At 35.8% G+C, this 18,162-nt stretch overlaps 1 protein-coding gene across 1 annotated transcript; it reads right to left on the bottom strand.

Annotated features, from left to right (window-relative positions):
- Nucleotides 1-1,464: 1,464 nt before the first annotated feature.
- On the bottom strand, nucleotides 1,465-3,211 carry LOC140929727 (uncharacterized). Its single transcript, XM_073379444.1, has 3 exons — nucleotides 3,052-3,211; nucleotides 2,164-2,445; nucleotides 1,465-1,706 (listed from the first exon to the last, which is right to left on the bottom strand). Exons 1-2 carry the CDS (start codon nucleotides 3,192-3,194, stop codon nucleotides 2,181-2,183), a joined length of 408 nt encoding a protein of 135 aa, XP_073235545.1. The 5' UTR covers nucleotides 3,195-3,211; the 3' UTR covers nucleotides 1,465-1,706; nucleotides 2,164-2,180.
- Between the last annotated feature and the right edge of the window lie 14,951 nt (nucleotides 3,212-18,162).

The following is an 18,162-nucleotide window of genomic DNA, read 5'->3' as shown; positions in this document are numbered from 1 at the left end:
TTTGACACTGTTTCCACGAAGTTCTTTTTGAAAAGCTGTTCCACTATGGCATACGCCGAGTTGCCTTAGATTCGCTGAAAAGCTATTTCAACGATAGAAAGCATTTTGTTCGACTGAATCGATTTGCAGAATTCCATATATATGTGGCTCATAACAAAGTTCAACAGGCTCTCCTCTTTTTCGTCTGTTATTTGAAGCGTTCAATCTCCTGTTCTTTGATTTTTTTTCTCTGCTCCTTTCTCTTTCCGGCGTCAGAAATTTTAGATTTTGAGCCAATGTGGTAAGCACCCCGGTACTTAGCAAATACTTTGTCTAAATCTTCAATCAAGCGATCAACATCCTTCTCGATACTAGATGTTACATAATAACGTTTGTCATTATTGAAGTTTTGATGACAGCTCAGTCCAGTTTTGAGTTTACCAGTGTGGTGGGAGGGGGGGGGGGGGGGTGCGACGTTATTTTTAACATAACAGAGGGGGGGTTAGAACTAATTTTTTTTGTTTTAGAGGGGGGTACTGTCTAAGTTTTTGCTAGATAACTCTAGTTTTTCAGCCCCCCTCCTGATAATTATTGCACAGTCCCTTACATAAAACCCGTATAAATCGAGGCAATCGTTATAGAAAAAATGATTTGTGTATAAAAGGATTCTTAAAAGACAGAAACGTCCGCAAGTTATGAAATTCCGAGAGAGATTATCACTGTTAAAACCTTAACCCAGCACGTGCCATTTGGTCATTCATGTTTTTTTTCTCAAATCAATCACTAAAAAGCTTAAATTACTCTAAGAGTTATAATATATTACATGAAATATTACTGAAGTGAGTGAATGGCTAAACTTTAATTAGTAAAAAAATAAATTTAATCCTATTTTTAAAAAGCAAATTTTGAAGAACATGGCTGTAAAAAGTAGGTTGCAATGATAATCCAAACGTTGACGTACACGTCACGATGACGTTAAAATGTCCCGAGATAATTTTTAGGAAAAGTCGCTAAGTTTCGTGGTCATAGCTTGAACGGTTTGGAAGTTATTCAACATTTTAGCGACGGGAGGGGGGGGGGGGGGGAGATTTAGGGTGGAAGGGTGGCTCCCAAAGCCTCCTCCGGTCTGAAGAGGGTTAAGGATGAATTCGTTAGCAGCATGCAAGTATAGCCGACGCATTTATATACAGGATTTTTTCTCGTTTTTTTACCCTAATAACAACAGAAAGTTTTAACAGGCACATGCGTTAGCTATACGCTAATGCTGCAAATGGATGGCATCATCGATCATCTCATGATGGAGACCAGCCGTAGGCGGTCAAGAGTTCGCGATTAATAAAGTGACTACATTGTCAGAAAGGGTAAACGAGTCCTGTTATACACAAACCACAGTGAGTAATGCCTTCCATTATCTTAGCCAACACAAAGTTACACTAGGACACAGAAGAACTCGACAACTCGTTCAATTGCATTTATTTTATTCAGTTTAATTTCACTTACATATCTTTTGTAGTAAGTTTTGTTATATGCATGATAAGATATTAAGTTAATGTAAAACTGTTTTATAAAATATAAACTTTTTAACGTAAACGATTTCTATACAACTACAAGAGCAAACCATATTTTGCACAAGAGAGTTTACGATAACTAGATAAATTGCTCGCTGTTTGATCCAGTCATTAAATGCTGTCCAGGCAGTCGTTTTCAATAGGTACGTTTGGGCAAACCTAGAAAAGGTGCAAGAAATAATAAAAAAAAATTAGGGACAGCAAAAATGTAAAAAAAAAATGAAATAAAAATGATAAATAAATAATGTATTATTCGATTGTAATCGCTAGATAATGTCCCTAAAAGTGCCTGCATTTAGTGACTGATTTTTGAAAAATCAAAGTGATAATAAATCGATTTCTTACGTGTCGTTGCAACTAATAAAAGAAATATTTAATGACCTGTTCTCATTCTGTACTGTTAAACGAGAATGAAAAAAAAGGAGAAGAAGAAAAGACACGTCTTCCTTTAAACAGTAAAAACAAAATTGTGGAGATGTGAGAAAAGAAATGCACTCCTCTGTCCAGATTACACTTGAAACAATGTACAGATAAACAGACAAACAAAGAGACAGACCGACAGACAAATACAAATGGATGGATGGGTAGATGGGAAGATACATTACAGATAGCCTACTTTTAACATTTCGGGCATTAACCCCATCGACGGCCTCTACGTCTGCGACGCCTTCCTCCGCGACGTCTACGTCGGCGGAAACGTCGAAATACTGCGCGACCAACAAGAAGGGGCCAGACAGGTTCTTCAACTTTATTTCCTGGATTGGTCAAAGCATTTTCATTCTCATCTTGGTTCTCCACTTCCTGGTCATTATCGTCTACTGGTTGTACAGCATAAACGTTTTCGTCATCGTCTTCTTCTTCTTGATCGTTTTCGTTTCTGCCGTTTATACCTTTGTTCCTGCAATCAGGCAAATGAAATTGATTTTCTTTATTAAATCCTAATAATGTGATATTTGATTTTTGTGTAAATCCGAAAGTTTTTTTCCAGTGCTTGTTGCAAACTTTATTCATTCATCCAAATTATCAAACTGTAAACTATACCTTTTTATTTAACTATCCGGCAAAGGCTATAATTATAATTGTGATTTACCGACAATTAGACGAGGCTGCGTGGTGAACTTAGCAGACTAACACAGGTACCCATAGCCAAAATAATTAGTTATGTGTTTTGCTGGCGATCAATTTAAAGAAGTTTTTATCTAGAGACTCAACAAAATTCAAGTACAGTATAACATAATTCATAAACAGAAATTTAACCTTGTTGAGTTGATAATAATAATAATAATAATAAAAATAAAATGTTTTGACAAAGTTAATAATAATAATAATAATAATAATAAAATGTTTTGACAAAGTTTTTTTGTTTGAAGAATGTACAAACAAAAGCATGTACTACACATTTAGGAGACTAGGAATGATGGCATTTTAATATATTACGGATAAGCTAAAATTTTCTTCGGAAGTCTTTCATTAACATGATGCCAAGCCTACGTTTCTTTCTTACCGTTCATCTTCGTCTGCTTGGATGTCCCTCTCAACTTCGTTCCTTTCAGCATCATATGCTTCAGCAGTATCTTCTTTGAATGGAATAGCCAAGCTGAAGGCCAGTACAAAGCCAAGCAATGCCAACAGAATTAGAGTCTTCATCTCCAAATCTTCTGCAGTTGACTACTGGTTCATGGAAGCGCACGTCGTGCTTTTATATGCTTTGTAACCATCGTATGTATTGCAATATTTTGATTCAAAAGAAATATCCAGGATATCTTTCTAAAATTAACATCATGTTTGAAATTTAAACATCATATTTTGTTACCAAGACATCGAAAATATTATGAGGACCTACACTTAAAGCTCTGTAAGCTACATAAAAGCCAATAGGTACATATCCTTCTTGACTAAAAGTGTTTCCTGTTGTAAATGTCGTATTTTAACCCCTATTAATAGTAATCTATAGTAATCAGTTGTTTAATTTATTTAAAATTGCTAGAAATATCAAGGAAGTTATAAAGGCTTTAAAAACAGTTTTTGAGAAGCCGTGATTGAGTATAAGTCATGGTTCATATTTTACACTTAACCCACCTGAAACTACACTTAACGCACCTAAAAAAGGAAGAAGGAAAGGAAACTTTCACCCCTGGCCAACAAATTTCATTTAGTGCTAATTTGTTACACCAGACAGAGAGATATTGAGGTTTGCAAAAATAGGACTCTGAACTTTTACCCGCATCATTGAGGTTTGTCCTCATCCGCAACTGAGGGCGTAGTAATATTGTTGCCGATTTAATAATATTATTGCTCTATTTTTATGTAGGCGTGCCTTTATTATTTCCCCCTTTTCGAAGTACTTCCCCTCGATCGAGATTGCGTTATAATGTAAATTTTTAATGCATACCTATAATCTTAAAGATTCACTGTATACAAATTTTATCTAATTTACGTCTTCTCTTTCTTTCTCTTTCTTTTCTTTTTGGAAATGTTCTAGCGAAACAATTTACCACAGTTACTACTAGTGAAGGAAATACCCGAACGAGCCTTCATAAATCACGAGGTCTCTGCACAAGGTCCTCCTCACGACAATTGTCCATAAGTCAGACATTAAAATTTGGTTAAGAGCGTAATAGTCCCTGATTTCACGATCATAGTGTTGCGTTTCGTCTAGCGTTCCTTAAGTTGGTAAGTTAACTTTTTTCGTCTGGCTAGTTTTTTAAAGCCTGTGTAACAGATGTAATCTAACCACCGTCAGAAGTTAAGTCACGTTTGTGGCGCAGGCGAGTTGTTTAAGCTGTTTTCATGCTAATTTTCGAACATGATAGCTAGGGCCTACACCATTCACTACGTATATAAAGCTATCGAGACCTGATCAACTACAATTATTTGCTCCTACAGTGGCGTTTGCAAACAACGGTAATATAACCACTTCATTATTATTATTATTATTATTATTACTATTTATTTTTTATTGTTACAACAACCGAGATTGATTCGCAATAGAACATTCCCTGATCAGTGCTCATACAGAGGTAGGTATTATATAACCTGCTGCTCATAAAGTGATAAAACTGAATATTATAAAAAGAGAGCTCTTACCAAAATTCTCAAGTTTCGCAAGAGCTCTTAATTTTTAGTACTGAATATCTGTATCACAATATCATTTAAAAAATAAGAATACATCTATCATTAGAAACTCAAGAACAAGGCAAATCATCTGAGCTTATTCAAATAACATGACAAAAACAGCAAATTAGAAAGCTCCCATATTCATCTCTTGCAAAATAACAAATTTAAATGGCTATTAATTCGTTGGGCTCGAGGACTCATGGATATTGAATACCCTGATTCATAACCGACCCGTCACTGGAATACATGGAATCCGTGATGTGGTAAATCATTATTGGGGGAGTTGTACGATTTTGTTCAATTTTCGCTGATAGAACTTGAGCATGGATATCTTGTTTTACTTGTCAACCTTCATACATTGTACATAATCTTGTTATTTCAATATATATATATGAAGACTGTGTTTCGATTTTTCCGTACTAGAGTGCTCGATACGTTAAAGTAGAGCGTGATGCATAAATACTGGAAATAGTTAATAGTTAATAGTTAAAAGGAAACACAGTAAGCTCTTATGAGCTTTTTTTAAGGATCCCCAATGATTTCTTTACAGAGTTGAAAATAATAACAAAGGTGGCGTATAAAGTATCACTATCAAAGAGTATTTTTTTGCTGATTGTACATGATGTAATACTTTCTTAAATGCGTTGCTTGATTTTAATTCCTTCATATCATTTGGTAAACTATTCCATATTATTGCTCCTCTATACTGAAGAGAAAATTTTCCGTTATTTGTTCTTTTAAAATCAATGTGTATTTTTGAATCTGACCTAGTATTACAGGAGTGTATACTATCATTCATTACGAAGTAGTCATTTAAAGTTTCAGGATGTTTGCCATAATAATGTAAGTACATGAAGTTTGCAGTTATGAATAGATTTATTTAAAAGATATTCAGTATTTTTAATAATTTGAACAAAGGTTGACAAGTTTCTCGAAAACTTGAAAAAGTCAAGAGTCTTACGATTTTCTTTTGTGCTATATAAATAGATCTTAGTCTAGCTGGATAATTACGTCCTTGCCCAGTTAATGTTACAATAGACCAGTTATGGATAAACCATGGTATTGTATAATTCCTTTAAATTTTTAAACTCTAAATAATGTCTTGCTTTTTGCTATTATTCCTGCTATTTTTGATACTTTCATTGAAACATATAACTGATATGAAATTTTTGTCTATGTATACCCCCTCAGAATTTTGTGTGATCGACTGTTTTATATTTTGGTCTGCAATATTTACAGGAACTTCATGTTGAACGTTTTTATTTTTGCTTTTGGAGATCATAAAATTAGCTTTTCCAACTTTCAATGATAATTTGTTTGCTGCTAGCCACAATGTATCCTTCTGTAATTCTTGGTTCATGGTATTGTTGAAAACAATAAATTTTGGTGACTTAAGAACAGATTTGTATCATAAGCAAATAAAATAAAGGATAACATCTCAGAGCTTCTACATATATCAATGATATAATAATATATTAAAAACAAGAGCGGTCCTAGAACAGAGCCTTATATATTAGTGGTTACCTTAAAATGGGCGTCTATCTATTTCAGCTGATAGATCAATATAATTTTGCAATATTCTTCAAATGTTTTTCATAAAACTGACTAACAATATGACAAAACAATTTTAGAAAATATCAGTGAAACCCCAAAACTCTGAACTAAAAGGTGTTTTCACAGGCTGACCAATTCTACTGCTATTGCCTAATTTATTCACAATCCTGAAGAACTTTTATTGAGGAGCAATTTACCATACGAGTAGGTGTTTGCAAAAAAAGCGATATCGAATCCGTAATAGCGGGGTTACGTAGCCACCACCTATTTCTTTTTTTTTTTACTGTCAAACGCTTTAGTATTGAGGCACCTACTTGGTATATGAAAACAGTGATATATATATATAATAGCAGGAAGGAGAATAGTTTGAAACTGTGTAAAGAAGTCAAGAGACGGATAAAAATATAATGTATGATAACTTTGAATGAAAGACCAATATAATAGCGTAGTACGCATGCGAGAAGCATCAACACTCATAAACACTTGTGAGTGGACAGAGGTCAATTAATCGTTATCGTTTTACAAAGAATTGCTCACCCTGATCGGTTACTCATTAGCCATATGATGGCTGATACAATTGGTCACATTCCAGAGGTAACTGTATCTTTAGTTCAGCTGCATTAAAGCTAATATCTTTATTGAGGTATGTCTCCACTATTTTCCTGTTTTTTTTTTTTTATTACTTCCCCTAAGTAATAAAAGAACATAAAAGGACAATTTAAGGAGTTTTAAAATGACGCCCACAAAATGGATCACAAGGACTCAGCGGAAACAGTCTCTTACAAGAAATTGCGTTTGATACGCAAAATAGCAATTAGCTCAAGAATAAGGTTACCCGCAAGTAGCATTGTTTTATACGGGCGGGATTATTATTACGCGCACATGTATCAAAAAAGGGTTTTGGTTTTACTTTTAGTATTATTGATTGTCGAGGTATCCGATTTCAATGATGGATATGCATGCCTTTTTACTCAATCTGTAAATAGCAAAGTACCTACTTAGATATTTATGATGCACCTTAGTTTTTTTGTTATTTTTAATTGATGTTATAGAGATTGTGCTTGTGAGAAATTTCATGAATAGATGAATAAAGAGTTTTCGTCTTTCAAATAACATGAAGATTTCTTCGATCATCAAATTACCAGACGCCCTCAAATGTTTGTATGACCCACCGCTGCAAAGTAGGTCAATTAACCTGACAAACTGGCATTTAATCACGTGATGTTAATTCAGGAATAATTCTCTACTCTCCTGCCTTTACTCAATTTGTCACCACTTCGAAAGACTTGATAGGGTACCAACAAAGGGTAGTCTAGAGAGGATGGGTAGCTTTAAAAAGCTGACGAAAAAATAGTCAAAACATATTGCATGATTGGTCAAACGTTTCAGGAATGCAAAGTGTAATTACCATATTGTAAAGGTAGAAAAAAATATCGATTTGTGTGGATGATATAAGCACTAAAGATGTTTTAAGAGGTTAAAGTGTACCCTTCCTTTTGTAACTAAAAAGGTCAGTGTCCGGAATAACAAGAGTCATTATGGCTCTTAGGAATAATTACTCATTTTCAATGTATAAGAAAGTAGTATCCTTCTGATGTGAGAAAAGTAAGAGTTGTTCATGTCCAGATGCGAATTGATGACTTTTGAAAAATCGCGATAACGAATCTGTTTACCCTCGGACGTGCAGGGGAGGGGGGGGGGGGGGGGGAGGTAAGGTAAGGTTTTTCTGAGTTTTTTTCCTAGACGATTGAGCATCAGCACCTGAAGTTTCAGTAGCTGTTCATTTATTCCTCACGCGCATTTTGAGACAACTTTAGTGATGATCAGCTACTATGGTCACAAGATATTACGTCATAAGTAGCAGGTGGTCAGGCCATTTTTGAGTGAAAATGCATGTTTTTTCAACTTCTTTCACCGATAAAAGTAAATCTTGTGGATAAAATGAAGCGAATTACTCTTTTATTACTCAGTGTGAGAACGTGTGCTGCACGGTTCTGGAGTCACCGCAATTTATCACGCAAAGTTTTACAACAGTTACCCCATACTACGCTGCAATAGTCAAAGTGTGATTGGACGAGGCCATAATATACGTCATGCAAGGCGGTAGGGGGCAAACAATGACTGATGCGTTTCATAGCTCCAATACCAGACGCAATTTTCTCTGATAAAGCGTCAGCATGGTTTTTCCATGTTAGATTTTCGTCAATAAGCACCCCAAGAGACTTGAAGCATTGAGAATGTTTTATAGGAACGTTATTTGTATTCAAAGAAGGCAGAGAAGGTAAATTATTAAGCTTTTGCCTTGAGCTCAGTTATAGTCATAGTTAGCGTTAATTCTTTTGCGATAAGCCAGCGATTTGTGTCGCGAAAGTCCTCGATCAGGGAAGACTGAATGGAGTGGATATTACCATTCGAATAAGTCAGATGGGTATCATCAGTATACATTCTTGTCACATGAGAGTGAGACAGACAATTGGGCAAATCATTGATATATTATAGCAAAAACAGTAAAGGCCCTAATATGGTGCTAATGGTGCTTAGACAAAATATTATGATCTGATAAATAGGCAAACAGTTGATTGTAGATAATTCTTTCAAATACTTTGCCAATTATAGAGACAATTGAAATGGGACGATAACTCTCGCGGACTTCCAATCGTCAGGAAATATACCATTAGCTAAGGAACTATTAAATAAAATTGAAATGTGAGGTGTTATCAAATCAGCGCAAACCCCAAGGATAAGGCGACTAGATATTCCATCGAGACCATGTCTTTTAGATTTGTTCAGTTTTGCTCCATCAGCAAGAGACTGAGATACTACTACCATGTTCCACGCACGCTTGGTTGCCGCGCGCCTCACTCTTTATATTGCAACTAACATTAAATCGAAATATCTTCGCTGGTCTTAAAGTTTACTTTTCCAACAATGAGATCTCATTCTAACTCCTAAAATTTCCAGAATTTTTTATTGACCCAAAATCGAGCAACAAACGCTAACACTGCAGCCAAAGATAATCTACTTTTGCCAAACCGAAATTATCTCAGAGTGAATGATGCTTTGAAACCGCTTGATATTGGTATAGTATGGGATTATGACAGGGACTTAAAAAAGGAGACGGACAAGAGATTTAATTTACCTTTCAATATTATTGATTAGTGAAAAACTTTCCTAAAAAACTTTATTTAGTCCCGCTATTTAACCCGTTGATACATGAACATGAAAATGGTACTTGCTTGTAATGAAACGTATTCTTTGACTATTTTGCTATAATTGTTTTTGCGCATCAAAAGCAACGCAAACATTTGAAATACTGTTCCAGCTGTGTCCGTGTAATCGATTTTTTTGGACGACAATGTACAACGAAGTCTTCTTACAAACGTGGCCGTCACGTTTTCCTTCTACGTTTTTTTTTTAGATTTCTAAGGAAAAGTAATCAAAGAACGCGAAAATTGTAAAAAACACGCCTAAAGAATATTATTTTTTTTGCTGGCTGGACTGAAATACAGATCATATTTTGTAGGTCAGATTATTTTAACCAGTGAAAATTGATCTTTCATTTAGATCTCTAAACTGCTGTGAAATGTGACTCGTATCAGTTGCCAAAAATTGGCAAACGAGTAACCGAACAGGGTGCACCATTCTTTACCGATAAGGATTAATTGACGTTTAGTACCCAAAAATTCCAAAACTCAGAGCGAAAAATAAGAAACAAAACGAACATTTCGTCCGACGTGACGTGCGTTCGTTAAAAAATGTTTACGAGCTTGATTCCTCTCGCACGCAACATATACTCTAATATCGGTCTTCTATTCAATCTTATTGTATATATTATATATTTTTTTTATTTTTATCTCTTTTCACTTTTTTAGTGTCAGGCTCTTTACCTTCCCCGCTATTACGGACTTAATATCTCGATCAACTATGTATTTTTGCAAACACTGACTCGCATATTGTCAGTAATAGGTGCTTCATTAAAAGGATTAACTGAATAAAACAAAGACTGTGGCTTTTCTCAGACTGTAAAATGACCTCAGAATTTTGGTCTTTCACTCTCATTTGTTTTGTAAAAGTTGTTTTATGGCATATTGTTTGTCCAATTGTCTGCAAAACATCTTTTTTTACGATATCGTAAAAATCGTATTGATCTATCAGCTGATATAGATATCCTTGGGCAACATAAAATTGTGAACACCGGTTTCTAATTAAAGTAACCTGCACTCGTTTTGGAATCCTTCACAAGTTGGATTTTGGAGTAATACACTGTACGTGTATCTCCTTTCCAATAATGATTCCCCACTACACGGATTCCTTTCATTCCATTCAAAAGTCGGTCGTAGGAAATTAAACTGAGATTATTTGCTTTGTGCCTAAATTTCTAAATATAGGGGTATACTTATTTTGATATCACAAGAAATATAAACGATATCGTGATACAGATATTCTGTATTAAAAAAGAGCTCTAGTGAAATTAACTACCAAATGAATTAATTTGGTTTAAAGCCTTTTTCATATCGTTACTTTTACTATAATCAGTAATATTAATAATTTCTATATTATTTTACCATCACCTATGAGTACTGATAGGGAAATATACTGTCGTTATTGGCCAACGCTAATGTATCAGTCGTAATTGATCTGCAGGTTTCTCTCGATAGCCTTCATGGAAACGAGTGAAATGGTTTAGGCCTTTACGTGTTCGAAAATAGGCATACAGGTCAGACCTGGCCTACTGGCCTAACACTATAAAAAAAATAGTGACTATTACGTTCTCAAACAAAATTTGTAACAGTATGGACAATTGGCGTGACAGGGCGACCTTACATGGCAAAGTAACTTCGAGAACAACGACAACAGCAACAACATCAACAAATTATTTTCTTCTTGACAATTGCTTGTGACCCGGTAGGCGTCTTTTCACTTAATGTGGATTTCAGTTGTAACTTCAATTCCGTCCGTAAATAAAATAGAGGCAATGTATGGAAGGTCGCGCGTAAAGGTAAAATTTGAACCTTGGTCGACTTTTTAGGGTAAACGCGCGGCCTTTCAAACATTGCCTCTATTTTATTTGCGAACGTAAATTTTACACGTGTGCAGACGAAAAAATTACGCAACAGTGGAAATCCACCTTAGAAAGGTGGGCCCAGACAAAGAAAACTACGGTAAAAACCCGTAAATGAATTTTTCTTGAACATTGGTACTGAAAAATAAACGATATCTGCAATGGCAGTGGCTCTCTTGCAAGAACTACCCGATCTAACGTGACTCAGCTCTCTTTTTCGCTACCTTCTGTTGATATTGGTCTATGCCGCTTTCTGCTTTTGGATTTTTTCTGACATCGTTTTACTCATTCTTTAAATGCTTTCTTTTATGCTCTTTTTATATCATATACTATTTTCTATTCTATTTATTCAATCGTTCAATTCCTTCTTTTCTTCACTTTTCTGTTAACGAGTCCAGCTACCGTGAAGATAAATGTGTATAAACTGAAGCGTCAAGAGAGAGAGATATGCATATAAGTGAAGTTACTTTATATCTCATTAAAACAAAATAGACTGAAATATAATTCCTGGACTTGGAGGCAATCTCGATCAAGGGAAAGTGCTTGGAAAAGGAGGAAGTAATGAAGACAAACCTACATAAAAATAAAGCAATTATTAAGTCGGCAACAATATCCCCATACCCTCACTTACGGATGGGGACAAACCTCAATGGCAAGGGTAAAAAAAGTTCAAAATCCCATTTTCGCAAGCCTCAGTTAGCATTAGGGGAAATTTGTTCGGGTTAAGTGTTACCCACATTTTTACATTTTTTTACATTTTTAGATTTTTACATTTTGAACCGATTACCATAGGGGTTAATATATTACATACAATCTGTGCGTGTAACCGATCGATTGTTATTTTATAGTAAATGCACTGGATTTACCGCTTGCCTCACCCATAGCGATATATCGCTAAGTGTGTGTTTTAAATCAATGTTAAATTAAGTTGAATTACCGTACCTGTAGTAAATTGTCGTCCTTTTGCCTCAAAAACGATTGTTTGAGCGATTTCGAAGGATTTTGAGTTCGCCGACTATATTTCCTTATAATAGAAGGACAAGGAAGGAATCCCTGTTTTGAAAGGGCTCCATCGCTGGAGCAATTTTCCCCCAGAAAATCGCATTTCTCTGGTTTCAAACTTTACAGCAAAAAGGCCGAAAGATTCACGCTTCTCCTCGCACCTTCCGATCGAAAATCCATCCAAAAGGCCCGCAGCTAGCCCTCGACGAAAATTAAAATGTCACAGTTTTTTAAATTCTGTAAATTGGATGTCGTTAAACAGTAACGCTTACAAAGTCTTCTTTAAATTTGCTATTATTTAACCATTTGGTTAACGACATCCAATTAAAAAGAGGCAATCAGCGGGACGGTTTCTGACTGGCACACATGAATCTTACTACGCATTTTGACTGTTCAAGAACTGTGGGATTTTAATTTTCTTCGACCACTATCCACAGGTAAGGTAATTCAACGTGTAACATTGAGTTATACACATACTTAGCGATATGTCGCTATGGATCAGACGCAAACGGTAAACCCAGTACATTTACTATAAAATAACATCGGTTACACAAACAGATTGTGTGGGCCCCCTACAGGCCGGGAAACACTTATAGTCAAGAAGGATACGAACCCTTGGCTTTTAAGTAGCTTATTGAGCCTAAAATGTGGGTCCTCATCAAATGTATTGGTCACAAAACGTAATGTTTAAATTTCAAACATGATGTTAAAATTAGAAAGATATCGTGGATAATTCTTTTGAATAAAAATATCACGATATTTCTGATCGTTACATAGAATATAAAAGAGCAAGCTGCGTTTTCATGAACAAGTAGTCAACTGAAGAAGTTTTGGAGATGAGGACTCTAATTCTGTTGGCATTGCTTGGTTTTGTACTGTCCTTCAGCTGGCGGAGGTACTGCTGAAGCATATGATGCTGAAAGCAACGATCTTGCGAGGGACTTCCAAGGAGAAGTAAATGAAGGGTAAGAGAAAAACTAAACTTTTCTTCCTGTTAGTGATAGATTTCCAAAGAAAATTATAGCTTATCAGTAATTTATTAAAATTTTCCCAATTTTATTAATGTAGTACATGTTTCTGTTTTCTTTCTTTTTTTTTCTTTTCTCTTTATCTTTTTTCCCTCTTCGAAAAGTCACACATGTAGGTTAAGGTAAAGTTGTCGAGGTTCTAATCTAGATATATAAGCAATTGCAAACAATATAATAATGCTTTGTTAAAATAAAATAATATGTTCTAAAAATCAAGCGATATACTCTGCTTGCAAATAAGAAAATTGCTGGTTGATAATTTTGTAAGCGCACGTTTTTCATACATAAATTGCTTCTTCCCCCAGCAGTTACTAAGTTACTATTAAATATTAATATGGTAAAGTTACAGTATGTAAACGTTTTGTTAAATGAAACTTCGTCAGTTTTCTGGCAATGTACAGCACTTTACAGTGCAGTTTGAAAGGGCTTTTGAAACTGGATCGTGTGAGTTTGTCAGCAGATAAACTCACTTTCTGTCTGGAAATTGAATTTATATAAAATGTTTTCAGTAGTAAGATTTCTGGATCATAGTACAACCGACGAGTGCGATTAATTGTCGGTAAATCATTCGAATTAGCATTTGATACATGTTGTTCAACAAGGTTTAGTTTACAGTTTGATTATTTGGATCAATAAATACAGTTTGGATGCACCCCAAAAGAACAATGATTCGCGAACGAATAGAAAAATTTAATGTAATTTAATACAATTACAACTAAATATCGAATATCTTTTACTTTTGCCTTAAGTTAATGTAGGAATGAAAGATACAGACGACAGAAGAACAAAGAAGACGATGACGAAAACGTTTATGGTATACAGCAATTAGAAGATGATAACGAGGAAGTGGAGAACGAAGATGAGAATGAAAACGCTTTGATCATTCGAGGGATTGAGGATGAAGATCCCATCTGGCCTATTCTCATTGGTCGCACAGTATTTCGACGTTTTCGCTGACGTAGAGGCCGGCGCGGGGGCTATGTATGAAGAGAGGATAAAAGGGCTAAGAGAATTAATCCCCCATATCGGCTCTATACCCATCGTAATCCCTCTAAAAATATTTTTAGATCTTCTCTGACGTCTGTTGTTCCCAAGAGGGTCAATGTTGACAGGTGGGCAAAGGCCCACGCAATGCTTCCCGACGTTCGCGAATCAACTGATATGAAAGCGTAGGTAAGGTTAAGAACACTGCAGCCATTGGAAACCAGTCGTATGTACGTTTTGTGGACGAATGCGACCGCACGGAAGTGAGTGTAAGAAAAAGTACAGTCGCATAGATTGTAAAGCTTCAAATATTTAATTAACGAAAGAACTACAGGACATCGCGCTCCGGTCTAAGGACTCACTTACGTCAAGGAAAACAAAATGGACTGTATCAGCCCCTGAAGAATGTTCTTAGGGTATCTTCGGTTTAAGTAGCGCTTCGGATCTGAAGATAATTTACCATGAGAATTTGGCATCCTGCAAACAGTGAAGAACGTCTAGCGTCTAACGTCAGCACATACCGGTAGCACGAAATCATAATCACCTTTTCGGACCAAAAGCTACACGCCTGTAGCTGTACATATATATACAGTTTGGGGGAAAAAATCACTACTAAAAGGTTATTTCAATAAATCCGTAAGAAAAAGCTTAGGATTTTTTAAAAAAAAGAGGTCATAGAAAGTTAATGTTTAACAACTGCATCTGATCGATCAAATTAATCCGGTGTAAACCACATCGGAAACCACAAAACAATTACTAAATGGCTCATGACTCCTCAATCCCGGGGGGGGGGGGGGGGGGGGGGTGCTCTCAGTGTCAATGTATGACTCCACGGAGACTCATTAGAGCGGCCAAATTGAGATTTGCTCAGAAAGAATTTAAAATACTCCATGCACTGCATAACCTAGCTAAAAGGAAACAAAAAGGAAAACCGCTGTTGTTTTGAAGAACATTCTAAGGCGGTCACGTTTCACACTCACGAGCTTATGTGTCGTGTTTAGCCTGTCAACACTTTATTTCAAACGTAGCTGACCGTTTTCTTTTTCTCGATGCTCATGCCGACTTTGATACATGCTCAAATAAAAAAAGTCTCAAAAACCGATAACTTATTATTTCCAATTAAGAGAGGATAAACCCTCTTTATTATCTCTTCATCGTATTTATCGCTCTCGCCCTCCCGTCCTCCAGACATGCTTTTGCACTTTTATTTCTCCACGAAACTTCCACGCAACACGCGAGGAAATATTATCCGCGGGAAAACCGATACGTTCCAAAAATAACTTTAGAGAGATTACGATGGGTAGAGGGCCTATATAATGGATTAATAAGCTTAGCCCCTTTATCCTCTCTTGCATCTATCTATCTGTCTATCTATCTATCTATCTATCTATCTATCTATCTATCTATCTATCTATCTATCTATCTATCTGTCTGTCTGTCTGTCTGTCTGTCTGTCTATCTATCTATCTATCTATCTATCTATCTATCTATCTATGTATGTATGTATGTATGTATGTATGTATGTATGTATGTATGTATGTATGTATGTATGTATGTATGTATGTATGTATGTATGTATGTATGTATGTATGTATGTATGTATGTATGTATGTATGTATCTATGTATCTATGTGGTTGTCCGTGTTGTTGGTAAATAGTGGTAATGATCTTTTTCGAACCAGATTGTGAGTTCCCATAGTAAAGTTTTAGAGAGAACTAACTTTTTGTTAAGCTATAAAATGCGAAGCAGATCGTTATCAACTAGTGTAGGGATCTTATGAAATTTGCGCAAATATTGCTGTGATGGACGATCCCGGCGATGGAGGCGATTGAACGTAGCGAACCTACAGTGTAGCGATTCAAAGCAATGCAGGGTTGAGTGTTCGCATTAGAATCAGTCTGTTTGCACCATAAACTGTATCAGCGAAATTTCGTGTTCCCGAAATTTCGCAAGCGCGAATTTTCGCTCCCGCAAAAGTTCGTTAAACCGAAATTTCGCTTACATCCATCCATCCATCCATTCATCCATCCATCCATCCATCCATCCATCCATCCATCCATCCATCCATCCATCCATCCATTCTTCCTTCCTTATTATATTAAATTAACAGGTCAACAAAAGTTATTTAAGCTTATATAAAGGTAAGGAACAGAGGAAAGTTTACATTAAAAACATATCTGAGATTAACTGGAATACAGAATATAAGTCAGAAGCTTACAAGTACACTATTAAGCTGATTGCAAAGATAACAAGTGGGTGAATTACGGAAGATTTTGAATATGTGCATTTGTCCTAATAAGGTAGGTAGATCAGGATAGTCGTTTGTTTGTAAAAGGATTTGAAGTAAGCAGTCATGTAGTTTCTTTTCAAAGCTTTGTTTTGGGAGATTTCTAATACTCGGAGGTATGCAATGCTATATTTTGACCCCCAATCTTGAAAATGACTTGCCTTGTTTATGCAGTCTTGAAAATTTAATCTCGTAATCAACTCTTGACGAGGATCTAGTGTTATAAGCGTGTACTTGATCAATAGTGTTGAATAAACGTAAAATATTCTGTGGTGCTAAAAAAAATGACGACAGGCATCTGTGCCATCTAATATCTCTAAACCCACCACGGTCTCAGAACGCTTTCTTACCTAATGATCACTCTGCTAACGACATCACACTTATCCCACTAGAGCTCATTAAATCTAATAGAAACAGTGTACGAAAAGCTAGAGAAGCATACCTCATCGAGAGAGGTAAAACTGTTGAATAATTAGGTATGAATAAGAAAGATGAAATGTAATACAGCCTTTATTTCTTCTTTTTGTTATCATTTATTTATACTATTTTTACATTTCAAATTTCTTTCCAATCACTACTTCAACGCCGGTTTTGTTTTCAACGTTCAGTTTTTTCTCATTTAAATTTTCAAGTTTTATTATAGTATCATATTGCACGCTATTCTTTAATTTTCAAATTGTAACGTCTTAGCTTAACCTCTTCATTATATGCAAGACTCCTGAAGAAGGCGTCGAATAAACTTGCAGATGATTCGTTTAGGGCGCCCGCTGGTGGCGTCTTTCGGTGGAACTTGATGGGCAATGTCGATATCTCGAACAGTCGAATTTGCTCCTTTGGCATTAAAGATACGTACACAGGGCTCAGTTACTTCCATAGCTGAATCCCTTGGCTTCAGCTCAGGGATTCCTAAGAGCTTGACATTGAACGAGCAGCTGTATTCTAGGGCTTCATCGATTTATTTCGCGAGTAATTCAACCTTCTCCGATAAGCAAGATAAATGTGTCGATAGTTGCGAGATTATTGTTTCGTGTCATTGCAGCTTGCGTTAAGGTCGTCGTATTCATCTCCTAAGAAGTTAAGAGACTTCTCTGCTTCGACATGGAATCAAAAAATCACCTGCGGGATTCCGAGAGGTTCTCTATTGGGACCCATGTTCTTCCTTCTCCTTCTAAATGACCTTTGCAGAGTTTCTAATATATTGAAGTGCCTACTGTTTGCTGACGATACCAATATTTTGTTATCAGGAAAATACCCTGACCTTCTGATTGACTCAGCAAATTTTGAATTATCCAAAATTGTTACATAGTTTCAAGCGAACAAGCTCTCTTTGAATATACACAAGACCAATTGTGTGTTATTTAAGCCGCGACAACGGAATTGCTCTGTGTCAAAATCATCACATATCGATGGCAAAACAATAGATTGGGTACAGTAGACGTCCTTTCTAGGAGTTATTTTTACAAACCATTGGAAAGCATACATTTGCCATGTTGCCTCTTAAAAAAGGCCAAAAAAATTGGTATAATTTATGAGTCCAAATACTTTCTACCCAAGAAATCTCTTCTCTCGCTTTACTATTC

The sequence above is a fragment of the Porites lutea genome, chromosome 3 (assembly GCF_958299795.1).
Source record: "Porites lutea chromosome 3, jaPorLute2.1, whole genome shotgun sequence".
In the NCBI taxonomy this organism is placed as follows: Eukaryota; Metazoa; Cnidaria; class Anthozoa; order Scleractinia; family Poritidae; genus Porites; species Porites lutea.
The sequence above is the reverse complement of the archived record's forward strand: the minus strand, read 5'-3'. Positions and strand labels throughout refer to the sequence as shown.